The sequence below is a fragment of the Hyposmocoma kahamanoa genome, unplaced genomic scaffold (assembly GCF_003589595.1).
Source record: "Hyposmocoma kahamanoa isolate Upper Pololo Valley unplaced genomic scaffold, ASM358959v1 102, whole genome shotgun sequence".
Lineage (NCBI taxonomy): Eukaryota > Metazoa > Arthropoda > Insecta > Lepidoptera > Cosmopterigidae > Hyposmocoma > Hyposmocoma kahamanoa.
In genome coordinates, this window is record NW_020653337.1 from 10,611,154 (window position 1) to 10,628,432 (window position 17,279).

Genomic DNA, 17,279 nt, shown 5'->3' on the forward strand with positions numbered 1-17,279 from the left:
TGCATGTACAGGGAATGTGTGGAATTTCATTTAATGAGGAATTAATGTGGAATTTCATTTCACCTTATGTTCAACTATACAAACAAATACCATTCAAACATATAATCTTATAACCCTTATGTATGTACTTGCCTTAGCTGGCACATAATTATAATCTAAATGTAAGTTTTTCAATTAGGCACTTTCATTACGCAATTTTTATGTGCTACTATTTTTTTTTTTTTACTTCAACACCTGTCAAAAAAGGTTAAATTACCATAATATACATAAAACCTGTATCATTATTAAAGATAAGGCAGCAAGTATAGTACTGTATTAACATTGTTTTTGATTACTATTGACAATTGATTCATTTGCAAAGAATAATTACAAGGTGTGTTACCAACTTTATACTTTCTATTTGGTAAAGGTAATAAATCCTATTAATATACTTAAAAAAAATAAAAAAAACAAATTTTGTATTTGTATTGTGTTTGTGAATGACATAAAAATCTAAAATTTAATAAAATATTAGATCATGCAAAAAACAAAAGACAAATGTATTATATTTGTCTACATGTTCTAATATTTTATTAAAAATATAAACAGTGCACTAGTATGTATGATATGTGGTGATATAATATTGTAGTTTTTATAAGTAAAGTCACCAAAGATAGGGGGCAGTGGAGGGTTTTGGGGGAGACCTCTGCCCAGTACCACAATACGGGCACAATAGGTATGAGTGGGTGTGTTATTATCTAATAAGTTAATAAATGAATAAGTTAATAAAAGAAGAGCTGTTTAAACTACTGTGTTTTAATTAAATTGTAACGAATGAACTATTTACACAATTTCCTTGTTTTGGCTAGAGTATCTGTCTGATCACGTAATAAGTATCTAAACTTCCCGAAGCATGTAGGATTATATTGTCACTAACACATTAGATACTGATTTGTTGATAAGATATAACGCAAGCAGTACAAAATTCTATCTAGAGAATATCAGAAAGCTCTAACAATGTGGCATTTACTCCAATTTACAATTCAATAATTGTCTGATCATTAAGTATTCAAAAGCTATTGAAACCTGTAAAATGACGCTTCCACTAACAGCTTAAACAAAAACTAACGATACACTCCACGTGTTATCGCTACACGATGTGTATTTAGCGTCGTTATACTATGTTCAATTAAACAATTATTAATAAACATGGCTTCAACTCATCGAAGCCCAAGACAATACAATTTGTTTACGTTAACGCGAGAATCGTCCTCGCTACGTACATCAAGGTATCAAGATGACATCTCTTGTACTGTACCTACACTTCTGACATAACCAAAAAGGTCATTCAATGTTGCATCAATTCGATACCAAACCAATTTACCACTTACGTACCTGGTTCTCTCGAGGGCTCCATCCTCCGCAGTAATATGTTTATCGTCTAAAGTACCACTTTCATATATTAGCAGTCTCAACGATGAACCTGTCAGTAACAAGGTCGATGAACTAAATATACCTATACATGAATTTACACCCTCTTCATGAACACAGGTCTTTATTTCCAACGACTGTGAAATACACTTGATATACCACATAAAAACACTAAAACTGTTTTAAAATAAACAAAATTTATTGCTAAAAAACCTAATTTTACTTCAAAAAAATAGGAATTTCCGTACACCAGTGACATAAAACAAGCGTCACGTCACGATGAGATTTCGTTCAAAAACTTTATCCACGCACATGTTAGTCAAAAGTATTTTTTTGGAGAAATTCTTTTCAATGCAAATATTCGTTTAACTAAACTACCAAGTTTCTAAAGTTAATACAATGTATACTTTATTATTTGTTACGGTTCCTTCCGAGAGGTAATAATTTTGTCCAGGATGAAATGTTGAAAAGTGGTTTTGAATAGAAAAGTGATTTTACAAATGTAGGGAAAGAGACGTTGTATATAATACTTTTCCTGTTTGAAATCCATTATGAAAGCCCATAGCATTTACTTCAATAGTGTTTGGGAAAGCGAGCCATAAAGTTCCTAAGGAAAATAAAATGACCGTAACGTGATGACTATGAAATGATTTTGATGGTTCATTTTTTTTTAATCAACGAAACAAGTTTCAATATCAAAGGAATGTCACTAACGTCAACATCAATTTGCTGGCAATCAGTTTGTTGTTTTTGAACGAATTATTCCAATATAATTCACTAATAGAACAGCACAAACTTATAAGTTAGACCAATCACAAGCCAGGAATTAAAATTATCACTATGTATAAATTCGATCAATGAGAACAAAATTCGGTTTGTCTTTACAGTTTCTTGTGCGGCAGCAATTACATTCTAAAATAGTTTAGTATTCTCGTTTAGCACCCATTTAAAGTAAACCATTTGTAAGTGATAGACGAAGTGTACATTTGTGCTGCGATAAGTATAAATAAGTGTAGTTTATCAGTTAATAAGTTTTTCAAACGCGGTAAATTTTTAACATGGAAAATATAACTGATTTCCAGTATCCTCATACTTTTACACTTCTGGGCGCTTCTGGGGATCTTGCAAAGAAAAAGATTTACCCAACCATTTGGTACTTATACCGTGACAATTTGTTACCAAAAAATACTAGATTTGTTGGTTATGCACGCACTAAACAAACGATAGCAGACGTAAGAGAGAAGAGCAAAAAATACATAAAAGTTCGCCCAGGTGAGGAAGAAAAGTTTGCAAAATTTTGGGAGGCCAATGATTATGTTGCTGGGTCATATGACAAAAGAGTTGATTATGAATTGCTTAATCAGCAACTTTCTAAATACGAAAAGGGTCCTGTAGCTAACAGAATATTTTATTTAGCTGTTCCACCCACTGTGTTTGAGGATGTAACAGTGAACATCAGGAATGCCTGCATTTCTATAAAAGGGTTCACTCGTGTAATTATTGAAAAACCTTTTGGTCGAGATGATGAAAGCTCTGCTAAATTGAGCAACCATCTAGCTGGATTATTCAAGGAAGAACAAATTTACCGCATAGATCACTACCTTGGCAAGGAGATGGTACAGAATCTCATGACAATAAGATTTGCAAATCAAATTTTCAGTCCATCATGGAATAGAGAAAACATTGCTTCAGTTCTTATCTCCTTTAAAGAACCTTTTGGTACTGAAGGAAGAGGTGGCTACTTTGACAACTTTGGAATTGTACGAGATGTGATGCAAAATCATCTTTTGCAAATTTTGTCCCTTGTTGCTATGGAGAAGCCTGTAACATTGAACCCAAACGATATCAGAGATGAAAAAGTAAAGGTGCTTAGGCACATTGATCCCATAAAGCTTGATGATCTATTGGTAGGACAATACATAGGAAATCCTAATGGTCAAGGTGAAGAGACGCAGGGCTATCTTGATGACCCAACTGTACCAAAAGGTTCTGTCACCCCAACATATGCCTTAGCAGCTCTCTGGATAAACAATGCTCGATGGGAAGGTGTCCCTTTTATTCTTCGATGTGGCAAAGCCCTTAACGAGAGAAAAGCTGAAGTCAGGTTGCAGTACAAGGATGTTCCTGGGGATATTTTTGATGGCCAAGCAAAAAGAAATGAGCTAGTTATCAGAGTACAACCAGGAGAAGCTTTATATTTGAAACTAATGAGCAAGTCCCCTGGAATGAAATTTGATCTTGTGGAAACAGAGCTAGACCTCACTTACAGCTTAAGATACAGAGAAGCCGATGTGCCTGATGCATATGAAAGATTGATTTTGGATGTGTTTACAGGCACACAAATGCATTTTGTACGCAATGATGAATTGAAGGAAGCTTGGCGTATATTTACTCCAGCTTTGAAACAATTGGAGAAGCAACAAATCAAGCCCGTCTCTTATGTATATGGAGCTCGTGGACCACCTGAGGCTGATAGTAAACTTGCCGAATACAATTTTAAATACTCTGGTTCCTACAAGTGGCAAAAGCCTGCACTTTAATGACAATACAGAAAATTATTAAGTTCCACTTTGGTGATGGGTTCTTTACTGCTTATGATATTTATATATATGTAACAATTTTTTTTAAATAATTGTGCATAATAAGTCTTACTGTAAGGTTTAAAACATTGTTTTTAGGTGCTACATTCCACTTTTTATACATGTTACTTAGGTACAATGTACTTGTCGAGGTCATTTTAAAGTCAAACTGCTCGTGAAATCTATGTTTATTTACGTTACAAACTTATTTGTAGATGTTAGTGGCATTACAAATGCTATGTATCACATACATGACCTACTTGCTGTAGATGCTTAAGTCAGGTGCCTTATTATATTTACAGAATAAGCTGTGATAATCACGTGTAAAATATTATCAGTACAGAGGTAGCAAAAAGTTTGTTGGGTTTCAGTGATTAATGCAGAGGTCAAGCTGATCTGACTTCACCTTGAATAATCTACATTCATTGTGACGTTCAGTTCTAACGTCACTTTAATATGTCATTGCATTATACTAACAGCATTTTATGATGTCTATTTTTTTATTGTACTTTATAAAAATATTACTTGAAAGATTAAATCTTATTCCTATATACATATTTATAATACTTTGTGAACCACTTTTTAAAATTATCACAACTTTTGTGATAGTATTATTAATCAAAGTATAAAAAAGTGATATCTCATGCAAGGTTTTCATATTGATAACATACATAGGTACTAGTGTAGTAATGGTTGTTGAAAGTTATTTGTGGGCACAAAATTGTACCTTTAAGATAAGAAATTGTTTGAACAATAAGAATAAGTATAATGTATTATTCCATTAAATCTATTGTACATTAAGGAAATACCTTCAATAGTGAAACTTATTATCTATAGTGGAAAATACATTTTTAAATGCTCCTACCTTACCAGAACCGCTTTGTTAATACAGAAATAAATGCATTATTAAAGATAAAGAACTGGATTCCTTAGGTACAAGGACCTAGTATTTTGAAGTACCTGCCTACATAAATGAAATATTTACGAGATTTTAATACATTGCCAATAAAAATATGTATTTATTTATTTAAACATAATTTTTCCTTGTGTCCATTATATTCATGCTACCATATGTACCTACAGACAGTGTCAAACACATAAACATACAGTAATTAAGTCCTCTATAAACATATAAACTAAGTTTTTTTTATAACTGAATTGTTAAGATTATAATAATTTATTTGTTATTTTAATGTTGCATTCATGGAATTTTCGAAACTTTTACACATTATTAAACGCTTCTTTATTTTTTAAAACAAAATTAATTATTTTACCAGAAAATTTGTTTTTATTAAAGTATTTCCTTATTTTTTATTTTAATATTATGTGCGACAGACTTTAAATAACTAATTACTAACTACTAATGAGAAGTTTCTCATTAAATTCTCAAGTAAAGGAAAAACGTGACCTCAACCACGATATACGATAATGCGTCCGCAACGATAGTCGCCCGTACTTCATACGTTGTTCGAAGGCCTAAAGGTGCGCCACGTGCGAGGCGCTTTGTTAAAATTTGTATGGCAAAATTTCAATTCTCTCCTAGTGCATCTTCGGTGGAAATGGTCTGGATTTTGTTGATGTGATATTGAACTGTGTTGCTGCCTATGTAGAGTACTATACTCTGGGTGTCTACTCCCGTTCTCCGTCAGACATCCATCTGAAACAATTACTGTCAAATAAGTAATACTCGAGTTACTCGACCAAATCAAAAGCTCAAGATTCAAAATCAAGTATGAAACTTCATTCGCATCATGCGTCTTTTAATGTGGTCGAGTATTGCTTATTTGACAGTAATTGTTTCAGACGGATGTCGGATGGAGAACACAGAAACACGATTTTTCGCGCGAGCTCGCAAGTGCCAGCACGATCTCGGGCTCGCGATGGCTACTAATATCAATCGCGAGATTGTGAGGTACAGGGTCAAGAGCACGTCTTCTAATAATATAATAATTCCCGAAAAATTGGAATGTAATTTCGAAGGCTCATATTATTTTCTACGTTTAGAAATATCGTTTGAAGTTCTATTTAGCGTGAATTACAAAATAAACCTGTATAGCTATCATTCATTTATTTAGAAACGAGATTTAAAATGATTGCAAACAGGTAAAAAAACCTTTGTAAGAGTCGATTACTACGCTCGAATTCAATTTTTTTTCCGTACTAATAAGGTTCATTTTGCTTGGGTCAAGGGCGAGCGACAGGGACGCTGGCTTTATTTTCAGAATTTATTTTTTTTTGCAAACGAAATTAAAACCATTTAAAAAATATATATATCGTATACTATACGTGTTCTATTTTAGTTCAGTTGATATAAAAAAAAATCATTGGTATATGTAAAATACTATTGAATACGGCGGTTTTCTTGTAAAATTTCGAAATTTACCATAGGTATATTTTTCCAAAGTGATTGCTTCAACACTCTCACTGTTATACGGAATCAACTAAAGCCATTTGAGGTTGTATAGACTCGTAAAGGGGTCATTCATTCATAATCGTACGTTTACGATATATTATCCAGCGTGAACTAGCCTGTCCACGTGAAGATGTTCGTGTAGAATATCATTAACACTTCCCGATCCGATCTGTGATATGTGCTGAATCTCTTCATATACGAGATTCGCTTATTACGTCCATTAAATTTTTCACTGCTAGCACGTTTCTTTCCGTTTTTCCGTCAAAACGCGAACAATTCTTTCTTTATCTCATCCCTCAAAGTTAGTGGCGCTAGAGCGGTGCCGAGTTTGATTTTTGCCCTCGGGGCCAATCTTAAATTTGTTACCCTCTCTATTTTCACGATTATAAATGTGTTTCCTTTACGGCAGGCTCGGCTTGATTATGTTTTTGTGTTAGCCTGCCGTCACACTATGGGGAGAAGATGGGGAGATTGAGTCATTTTCGTGTCATAAATCTATAACTTCCAAGTTTTGAAAGATAATGACGTGAATTTTCTTTTGGATATTCTTGAATATCCCCTCTATATGTACTTTTAATTAATATTAATTTTGTAGGTGTTAACATATTTTTATTATAATTAAACTTTTTTAACATTTTTTAAACTTAACATTTTTAATAAATCAAAAGCAATTACAAACGTCATAATTACAAAATTGAAGACTAAATGTATAGAAAGACGACATGGGTCTAGATTCTGCACAAATTTGATTCAAAGTAAAGAATAGAATCATTTAAGTCAAGTGTAAGTACTCAGTACCATATAAATTTATTTGAAAAGAGCAATCCCTAGAGTTCTTTCTTCCCAGTGAAGACAGCTTATTGAACAAAGCAGTAGCTTATAAAATGACGTTTTCAAGTGTAATTTATTTTACCTACTAAATAATTGATTCTTTCACTTTGAAAAGCCGTAAAAAATATATGAACAAAAAAATAAAAAATTCTATCTATGTTTTGATTATGTTTTGTTTTGTTTCGTTTTCTTTTTTCTTTTGTGGTGTCATTGTGGTAAACAAATAAATGTATTTCCTTTCCGTTTCTTTCTTTCTTTCTTTTTTTTCTAATATGAAATACAAGTTCTCAGTATCTTCTTTGAAATATTATTCAAAGATTGACCATTAGTAAAATTATTTTCTGTGTGTTACAAACTAATTTAAACATTAACGCTTACTACGAATATAATAATATGGGCGTTAATTCTAAACGAAATAAAAGAGCTTAAAGAGTATCCACAATAATCTGTGAAATAAGCGCCGTCTAGTTGATTTGGTTGGTTATCATTAGAAATTATCACAGAATCTTTCTTCCGTGGTGAGCCTTTTCCTTTGGGTACCGGATACCCTTTTAGCTTACAAAGTGATATTAGCACTACGAGTAACTTCTTATTTTAGCTATTGTAAATTAGGTACATAAAATCGGTCATATTCACTCGATCATTCGTTATCCATGCGAACAACATCTTTTAATTAATATAATATTATCAGATATAGACTTATTGATAAGGTATAAATGTACCATCTTCCATCACTTGCACCGATACGTTGGCTTCGTCTCACCCCCAAAGTGCAGCAAAAGAACTGGTTTAGCAGCTGAGCTTGTGGAATAATTATTAAGCCAAAAATAGCTGTACAAAGCGATCTTAAGAGATCATTGCCCGAACATCAGTTTTCAACTAAGTACTTATTGGTACTCACCGGGGCCAAATATTTATGATTAATTGACCAATTGGGAAACAAGCCTGGAATTATCCTATCCAAGTATAATATCATTAATCCTATCCAACGATGTGCTTAATAATATTCAAGGAGAAAGCTGCCAATAATTTGGGCGCATTTCGTCTACTCAGCTGTAGTCGTAGTATTTGAATTTTGAATACGTTTTTTATTATATTATTTTGTTTATTGAATACATAAGATCATTATTGAATATATTATATGAACATTTCAAATACTCAATCGTTTTTATTTGCAAAAAGGATGCAATCAGTTTAATACAATGATCAATATTTAAGGTTTAATATCAAAAAGCCCGCTCTATTTGGTACTGGTGATTGACCGGCTACCGCCCTTATATTTTGAGGATATTTATCGATTTAACACTACAAAAATAAATTTATGTTTGTATAATCTATTTCATACATTTTGTGCAGTTGCCCGGAGAATAATTGTTTGTTTAGAAGTTAAAGAGTGCATCAACAAATTATAAACATTGACAATTCATTTTCTACCCGGAACAACAAAGTTTCAGTAGGATTGATCAAAGTGTTGCCATTTTCCTATTATCGTGTTGGTAAGTTTTACAGTAATACAGTATTCATTTGTAATATTGCTATTATTGAGATCAGTGGTTTCACGTGTGTAGATGTATAGAATATGCGACGTAGAGTTATTAAAACTAACAAATATTAATTAATTAATTATTTCGATTTCCGGATGAAAGAAACTCCTCTATTTATTCTATTTAAGAAGATAAATAGCCGAGTGTTTAAGCGTTCCACAGTTTTTTAAAATAAAAAGTATTAAAGTAACCTAGTGTAAATATTTCTCTTTTAAAATACGAAATTTCTGGAAAAGTGACCATTCTCGTTACTTTTTTATTCTCTGCTTTGGTAAAAGGTCAGTTATCTACTGTATTTTTTACATGTCACCAATAGAATTACTCTAAAATCCAATTTCGACTTCCTAGGTCAGTAATTTTGTCCTACGATGCAGTGAAACCATTTCCCGATATCAGGAACTCGAAACTGTAATTAATTAATATTAGGTGGTTTTAACAACTTCATGTCATTCCTTGTACCTATATCTATAATATGTGGAACACCTTTTTCCGACCATTGATAGAGACAGAGTCATTGGTGCTTTAAATAGTGATGGTGTCGATACATAACAGTAAGAAGTGTTCAAATTGTTAGCTGTGCAATTAGTAGAACTTTAAAAAACAGCGTTGTCGCTGTACAAAGAAACAGCGAAGAACAGTGAATGGTTGAAAAATTACAACCAGCTGTATGTATCAGCCTCACTCTAGAATATACAGTGAACATTGACCGACCAACAAATCGGTATCTCCAATGAACACTACGCCAACGTTATTTTTTGGTCATTTTCTGTTATTTTCTAAACAGCCATATTTATTTACTATCATTATCAAAGATCGGAATAGGTAGAGTTTTTTTACCTAAACTTCGAAGAACATAGACAGAAAATGAAGACTGCCTTACGACAATATTTTTTAGGTCCTGGACCTGTTCGGGATTTGGGAAATCACTTAAGCACATTAAAGATTGACGTAATTGGGGACAGGCAGGTACACTATATTTATCTTAACTTTGCGACGCACAGTGAATCGGATCTGCAATATTGTGGACATTGAATTCACGATACCTCTCTAAAAAAATGCCGATCGAAAGATCCTATTGTCCTTAATAAATAGGCAGGTTTAGGCGCACGTTTAGCAAATCTGTAGAAGATAAGTCTAATAATACGTCTGTAGTGATTCCAAGACTGGATCGACTAAGACTTTGTAACGATGGGAAATATAATATAATAATATAATCCCATACAAAAAAATACAAATTTTATTTTTTCCTACTAAACTATTAGATTTATGACAAAATGTGACATGACAATATTTAATTAGGATAATAGGATCTCTCGATACGCATTTTTTTAAGAGAGGTATCGTGAAAAAAAATCCGACGCCCGCAATATCGCAGATCCGACCCACTGTGCGTCGCGAAGTTAAGATAAATATAGTGTGCCTGCCAATCACGTCAATTTTCAATGTTCTTAAGTGATTTCCCGAATCCCGAACAGGTCCAGAACCTAAAATATATTGTCGTAAAGCAGTTTCCATTTTCTGTCTATGTTCTTCGAAGTTTAGGTAAAAAAACTCTACCTATTCCGATCTCTGATCATTATGCTTCCCGAATTTTATAAAAAAAGAAATAAAAACCAAATTCAATTAAGATACAAAAATAAAAAATATACAAAAGTGAAGGTATCGAAATGGACTCGGAAATGGTCGGGTCTAATACTAAAACCATGAAAAAAATTCCAAAAATAACCTACCTATATGTGAACGTGGTGACATGCAATGAAATATAAAAAAAAAATTAATTGGAATTGTAACGTTATTGCAGTACTGCTTAATTTTGCTTGTAACAACTTAAGAGCCCAAAAACTCCATAATCAGCTTCTACTGGAAACCTAACAAAATGCACCATATTTAACTTCGAGTGAAAATTACTTAAAAACAAGAATAGATAAAGTAGCCTTTGCTGAAAAATGAATTAATTAGTATATCGCTTGTTTGCCAGAACAATGTGTTATCTCTAAAACATCGACATATATAGATTATTACAACACGAAACGGGCGATATATTATTATGTCGAATTTTGTGCCAATTCATTTAAAGAGATAATAAGGATTTGGGCGGACATACATGCAAATATTATAAATGTGAAAAAAACTACGTCTTTCTGCTTGTTGTATGTAACGACATTTCGAATTTTTAAATTCCAACTGAACATAATCTCAAATATCCGTAATCCCGAAACCCGATTTATAATAAAACCGTTATGCTTTCAGATAATTTTGAATGCTTATCTCAAAGAAAATTTAAGTTAACGTCGGTTAGTTTTGTAATATTCCTAAAAATATACATTTGGGATTTTGAAAAAGTAAATGTAAATTTTCGAGTAAATGTTATTTCGGGCAAATGTATTTTCGGACTTCTGATAGGTAATCCCAAGCCGTACTACAATGAGTACAACAATATTTTGTTCGTTATTGCTAGCTTTTAATAAAAAATATTTAAAAAAATAAGACTAAAATCAAAGCGACTCCATACTTATTTTGTTTCTATCGCTTGTGGTTCGATCAATTAAAATTGATCAAGAAATAATACATACACAAAGATAAGCTTCTTGAAATTGATCTAATGGGTCGCTTTCCTTTTTTTGCTCGTTCAATGAGTAGAAAAAGGACAGTTAGCTATGTGATTATATTGAGTGCTCTTGTGATTGATATTTAAGATTAAATTTAAATATAAATTAAATACTACTACAACTGTACAAAATAACAATTTTAAATGACAACTATGATAACACGATATATTTGGTTAGTGAAAAGGTTGTGAGTAAATTTTATAAGTTTTTATTATATGTATCAAGTACTACTTGATTCACAAGCGCGCTTTCAGTCGAACAATTGAAGACTGACGCATTTATACGTACTTTAGTATCTATATTCATCTATGGATTGACGTGCGACAAACGCTCTGGGTACAGTGACGCGCGACAGACGCGCTATAGGTTCGGACACTTTTTATCGCGGACGACGACGTCCGTTTGTTAGTAGGTTTTACTCTGAAGATTTCGATTGTTGACAAGTCATGAGTTGAAGTTTTATGATAGAATAAATATGGAAATAAGGAAAAAATAAAAAAAATATTTAATTGCTTTGTACTAGTCGATAACGACGTATAAATGTTTATTTAACAATTATGACGAAAAGTGGAGAATTTAATTATATTTTATGTTTGTTTACAGGCTTCCGGTAGTACTAGTAAAGTTTACGCTGGTAACACCGTATCTGTCAGCTGAGTTCAGTTGATGATTTATCGAATCGAGTAATGGTGGTGTTATGACCACAAGAGCTTGAATAAAATCAGTGCGTTTGTGTTATATCACTTTCTACAAGTTGAATTGTATTGCAAAATGAAGTTATATTCTTCGTGACTATTATTGTGTTAAAGTTAAGACGTGATTCGCCGTGACATTGCGATATTTCCAGGTGTGTGTTCAATGGTGCTGAATCTTTGTTGTTCAAACGCAAAAAACAACACGTTCCATTTTGATGGTCAAGCGTGGTATTTATCTACATTATTTTTAGATAATAGGTTTTTCTTAAGTATTTATATTATTGGTATTTGTAGGGCGTTGTATTGTTTGGTGTTTAGTTATAGGTAAGATTTCGTGACGTTGTTGTTTATTTTAGGCGTTATTTATTTATTGCATGTAGAACATAAGGTTTGTTTGGCGAATGTAGTTGTTACATTTGGTTTGAATTCGAGTATTATAGCGCGCGGATGTCCGCTTGCTGTGTTTTGGTTAATATTTGTAGCAAGTACTTGTAATTAGTGTCAAGCTGATAGGGTTACTTTGAGTTAAATTCGCACAGTTATCGTGGACCATATCACGCTCGGATTTCATGCTTGAAGGATTGATTTAAATCAAGCAAGAACTTGTGTTTAGGTCTAATGTTGATGTCTTGAGCCATTGCTTGTGCGTGGGACAAGGAAATTAACATTCGAATTTTGTAGAAATATACATGAAGTGAATTCATTGCAGTATTTGTAATAAATCTTGTGTACTAGGCAGCAACACCAATTACCTGGTCTTAACTAGGAGTTCCCTGTACAATGAGTACCAGATTGATTTGAACACCCAGACTAGAATCAATTTAGAAAAGTTTATTTCCCTAATTGGTTCTAATGAGCCTACTGTGCAAACCGTTGGGCCATGAAGTCATATTTGAAATAAAAAGCATAAGTTATTGATAAATTTGATGTTTCTAATGATTTTGACTCTGCTAAGTAAAACTGATACCTCATTATGTAATTACTTTTAATGACTGGTTTGCAGAGATAAGATAATTATTGGCCTAATTATAAATCCAATTTATTAAAAAATCAAGTAGAATAGCACTTTCCAGTAGTATTAGAGAACTCTAGAATATAAATCAGGCACGAAAGTCCCGTTCGACAACTTTATGTTATTGTCTTTGGCACAGACAACAACACTCATTTATTTTGTTGATTTTCATACAATAATGTTCCTTCATTTATTTACTATTCCTGGTTATAACTCAACAGCTTTACTATAGGTATAAAATTTGGAAAATAAGGTATTACTACTCATTATTAAGATTTAAATTGTCTTGTAAATTATGTACTACTCAGTTGAAAGTATAATGTATTAGCAGTAAACATTAAATAAAACACTGCCTTTTGTTAAAGTAGTTATCATAATTAATATTATCTTTTAGCTCATAAGTAGTGGTTGGATATTCAAAGGATTTATATCAAAGTTCACTTTTCCATGTATGGCTGTAGAAATATGATTTCTCTTTTTTAAATACTTAAGATATTGGCTCACTAAAAGTCTGAGAGTCGTATTCCAGAACTGTACTCAATGCTCAAGTCAGGATTTCAGCAGACTTGAGTATGATTTCAAGCACTGGAAATACTAGCCTAATGGCAAGGACTTGAGTATGCCTAATGGCAAGGACTTGAGTATGATTTTCAGTGCTCACTGCAATACTCAAGTCCTGACTTTAGTATTGAGTAGAGTTCTGGAATACGACCCTTAGAGTTCTGATGATGACCTGGAATAAGAAGTGTTAAATTTAAACTTATTTTTTTTTTGTGGGTGTTTTGGCTTCTGTCCTACTGAGGAGAAATCTGCCAGTGTCTGGATTGAAAGATACACGTTTTATATCAAGACTGCCAGGAATACACTTCTTCTATTTTAATTCTTCTTCTATTTAAAAATTGTATATCCCATTCAATGATCCTAAGTAGATGGTGTGAATTCCTATGCATGAACTGTGACTTTAATCTAGGTTGTTACATTGTGAATGTTTTTTTTTATCAATCTATAGTTAGTTGTCTTTTAGCAAACAACTCTTGACTTTCAAAAGTAAAACCAGTGAATTTTCGACTTGGCGGTATTTCTTGCTAAGGAAGCTTCTTGCAGGACAAGGAAAACATTTGTGATGAAATCTGATTTCCTAGAGGGTTCACGACCCTTGGAAAGAATGTGAAATTGGGGAAATCAGCCCATATTGGGTTAGCATGATAGACCATGGCCATGATGGAAAAAGTCGCCCCTAAAAATTGTTTAGTATTAGAGAACTTGTTGAAGAGAAATCAAAGTCTTTTTCTATTTATTTAACTCATTCGTTTTAGTAAGTGTGACCTGCATGTTTCACATCTGATTTCCCCTAGACATCATTGTATGCTGTGTTATCTAACACTAATATGCCTATCTTAAAGCTTTGAAGATAAACATGATATTTCTGGTTTTGATCTTCAGGTTAATAAATGTTGTTTGTCTCTTTGATGTTTATATCAACTAATCCAATTGAATAAAGTTGTAACAAATCTTGGCCTATTAGAACACATTTCAAACCCTAAACAAACACGTAACTGGTTATCTTAATACAGCTAATGATAACGTTAGAATAAGAGAAATAGTGACATATACCTACAAGAATGTAAACAAGAGTTATTTTATATTCTGTGCATCACTTTCTTTCAACATAAGGAGATTCAGTTAATTCATTAAGTAAATTGATATTTTCCAAGTGTATATTCAATATGTAGTGTAGTGTTTTTGAAATATTTCTTTTGGAACATCTTGGGTTGCACCCCCTTTGTATATATTTTTTTTCTTTATGAATGGCTTGTGAGACTAGGTATCTCAATTCTGTCAGTGTCCGTTTCATGCTAGTTTCATAAACATAATAGAGCCAGCATATACAGAAAATTTGTTTGGTGATTCTGAGGGAGTATTGAAGAATTTTTGCACAAATTGATCCCTAGAACAAAAGAGACAGCCCAAATTCAACAACACAAATTGTTGTAACATGTATGCATATATACATTAAGTAGGTACAAAATATAATGTTAGTGACATGAACAATATTTACAATTTAATATGATTCATATGTACAAATTTACAGAGAATACAATACATTTTTGGGAGAGAGGATAGGGACAAAAGGTGTTTAAAGGAAGTATGACGAGGGACTGAAGGAGGGAGGATGTCATGCAGGGAACACTGTGACTTAGTACAATCAAAGAATATATACATTATTATACATTTGCTTCGTCTACACCACACTCGCACAATGAGTTATCCTTTATCCTAAGTTGAGCCAGATGAAACAGGAGCACATGTGTGACCCAAATGAAGGTGGCATATTGTTGACATAGTATTTTATTAGCTGAACGGAATTTAAAAAACCATGGTGTTGTGGGAATTTGAGGCTGAATGTCGGTGAATATTTGTCTTTTCTTTCTGGGCCCTTTGTATCATACTTATATTTGTTTGGTGTTCTTATTGTAATTTTTTATGTGCTGTGAAATATATTTAATTCATGTTTTAAGCTGTCAAATATACTACTCTATAATTTTGAAGACAGTGGTAATACTTTTTCGTGTACTTCTGTTGGAAACTCTGGTTCAGTATAAGGTTCTATTATCACTATCTGATCGCAGCTTTACCTTTAAAGAGGCTCGCAAACTGAACTACTAATTAAAACTCACTGTACTGAGTACTTTGAAGTTGAAATTTATAATAAAAAATGTACGACCTTTAGTGGTGACCAGTAATATAGTTCTTCTTGTACAAATGTTGGTGTTTAATAGTCATGCAGCACTAGGATCTTCATGAGTGGTCGCTAGTACGTCCCGTAGATATATTAATGTGATGTATTATTTTTTATTGCTATTACCAACATCCAGTCTGTGCATTTCGTTACTTATATTTTTTAATTTTGGTTCTACTATTTCTAGGAACAGTACCACATTAACGGAGTATTTGTTGTATTTACTGTACCCATTTCTGTGTTATATTTATGTCAGTTAATGTATTTCTGATACTGGAAGTGTACCTTCATTGTAGCAAATTATGTTTAATATTTCTCCTAATAATGTATTGTATGTGTATTGAAGGTGACATTATCATTATTTAAATAATAACAATCATCACTTTGCATCAGATAATAAATGGATGGATTGCACAGTACAATGCATAAAAAAATATTTTTCCAATTACCCTTTTCCTCAGTTGTACAAGCCTCGATATAAGTGCAAAGTAAAGTGGATTAATTAACGGTTGGATAGTACACAGTATGTTAAAATAAGAATTTGTTACGTGTGTACTTTATTTACATCTGAGGCACTGGGATAATAAATAAATGGTTGACAGTAAAAATCGAAGCCAGTTTAAATTGAATGTTTAGTGTAAGTAGCAATATTACAAACCATATTTTCTTTTCAGTTTCCATGGCCGACTCTACAAATGTAAGCGGTAGTTGATTTTACAATTGTTGAGAGCTCGTCTCGCCGCAACCATGTTGTACGTTTTCCACGTGGATGCTGGTCAGATGGCCACCTACGATATGAATCTTACACTGCAAAGGTAAGACTGAAAACTATGGATTAATATACCACATCTTAAGATAAAGCCGGCTTGTTCGACGTGTGTCTGCGCTTTGTGAGATATCAGAATTAATTATCGGTATTTATATTATTGACATTTATCAATAATATAAATTAGGAATTAGAACGAAACTAATGGAGTTTCGTTGTAATTCGTTAAATGGGCGCAGACAAAACCTTACGGCCAGGCTTCTACTTTAATGTTGTCGGTAAAGCCCCGCTCCTGAACCACGTGCCGCCTTTGCTGCTCTGTATGGAAGGTGGCATAGAACACAATGGAATACAGCTTTGCGCCCGCATCCTTCGTTCATCGCGGGCGCGGCCTACGCCTGTTTATCATAACGTATGGCCCCGGACCGCGCCGTCCTGCCGCCCTGTTTCAATGTGGCAGGGTGCATAAGATATCGAACATTACAAAAATTCCCGGACTCAAAAAGAATTCTAAAATTGAACTTCGACACACGCTACTCCGACAATATGTTACATTGACATGATTTTATTCAGACATTACGCTATTCCGACAATATATTACTTCGACATTACTTTACTCAGACACTACGCTACTCCGACAACATGTTGCATCGACATGATTTTATTCAGACATTACGCTA

General features: G+C 32.9%; 2 protein-coding genes across 4 annotated transcripts in view; both read left to right on the forward strand.

Annotated features, from left to right (window-relative positions):
* The first annotated feature begins 2,354 nt into the window (after positions 1-2,354).
* LOC113231413 (glucose-6-phosphate 1-dehydrogenase) lies at positions 2,355-5,225 on the forward strand. Its single transcript, XM_026465727.1, has one exon. The coding sequence runs from the start codon at positions 2,469-2,471 to the stop codon at positions 3,948-3,950; it is 1,482 nt and encodes a 493-aa protein (XP_026321512.1). The 5' UTR covers positions 2,355-2,468; the 3' UTR covers positions 3,951-5,225.
* A 2,464-nt stretch (positions 5,226-7,689) lies between these two features.
* LOC113234613 (RB1-inducible coiled-coil protein 1) overlaps positions 7,690-17,279 on the forward strand; it is a 45,126-nt gene continuing 35,536 nt past the window's right edge. The window contains exons 1-4 of one of the 3 annotated variants that reach the window (XM_026469971.1): positions 7,690-7,751; positions 11,990-12,110; positions 12,234-12,309; positions 16,508-16,648. In XM_026469971.1, coding sequence (XP_026325756.1) covers positions 16,581-16,648 — 68 coding nt within the window. In that variant the 5' untranslated portion in view covers positions 7,690-7,751; positions 11,990-12,110; positions 12,234-12,309; positions 16,508-16,580. Of the gene's footprint in view, positions 7,752-11,989; positions 12,310-16,507; positions 16,649-17,279 lie in introns of all 3 variants that reach the window. The other 2 variants (XM_026469976.1, XM_026469967.1) reach the window with 2 other exon arrangements.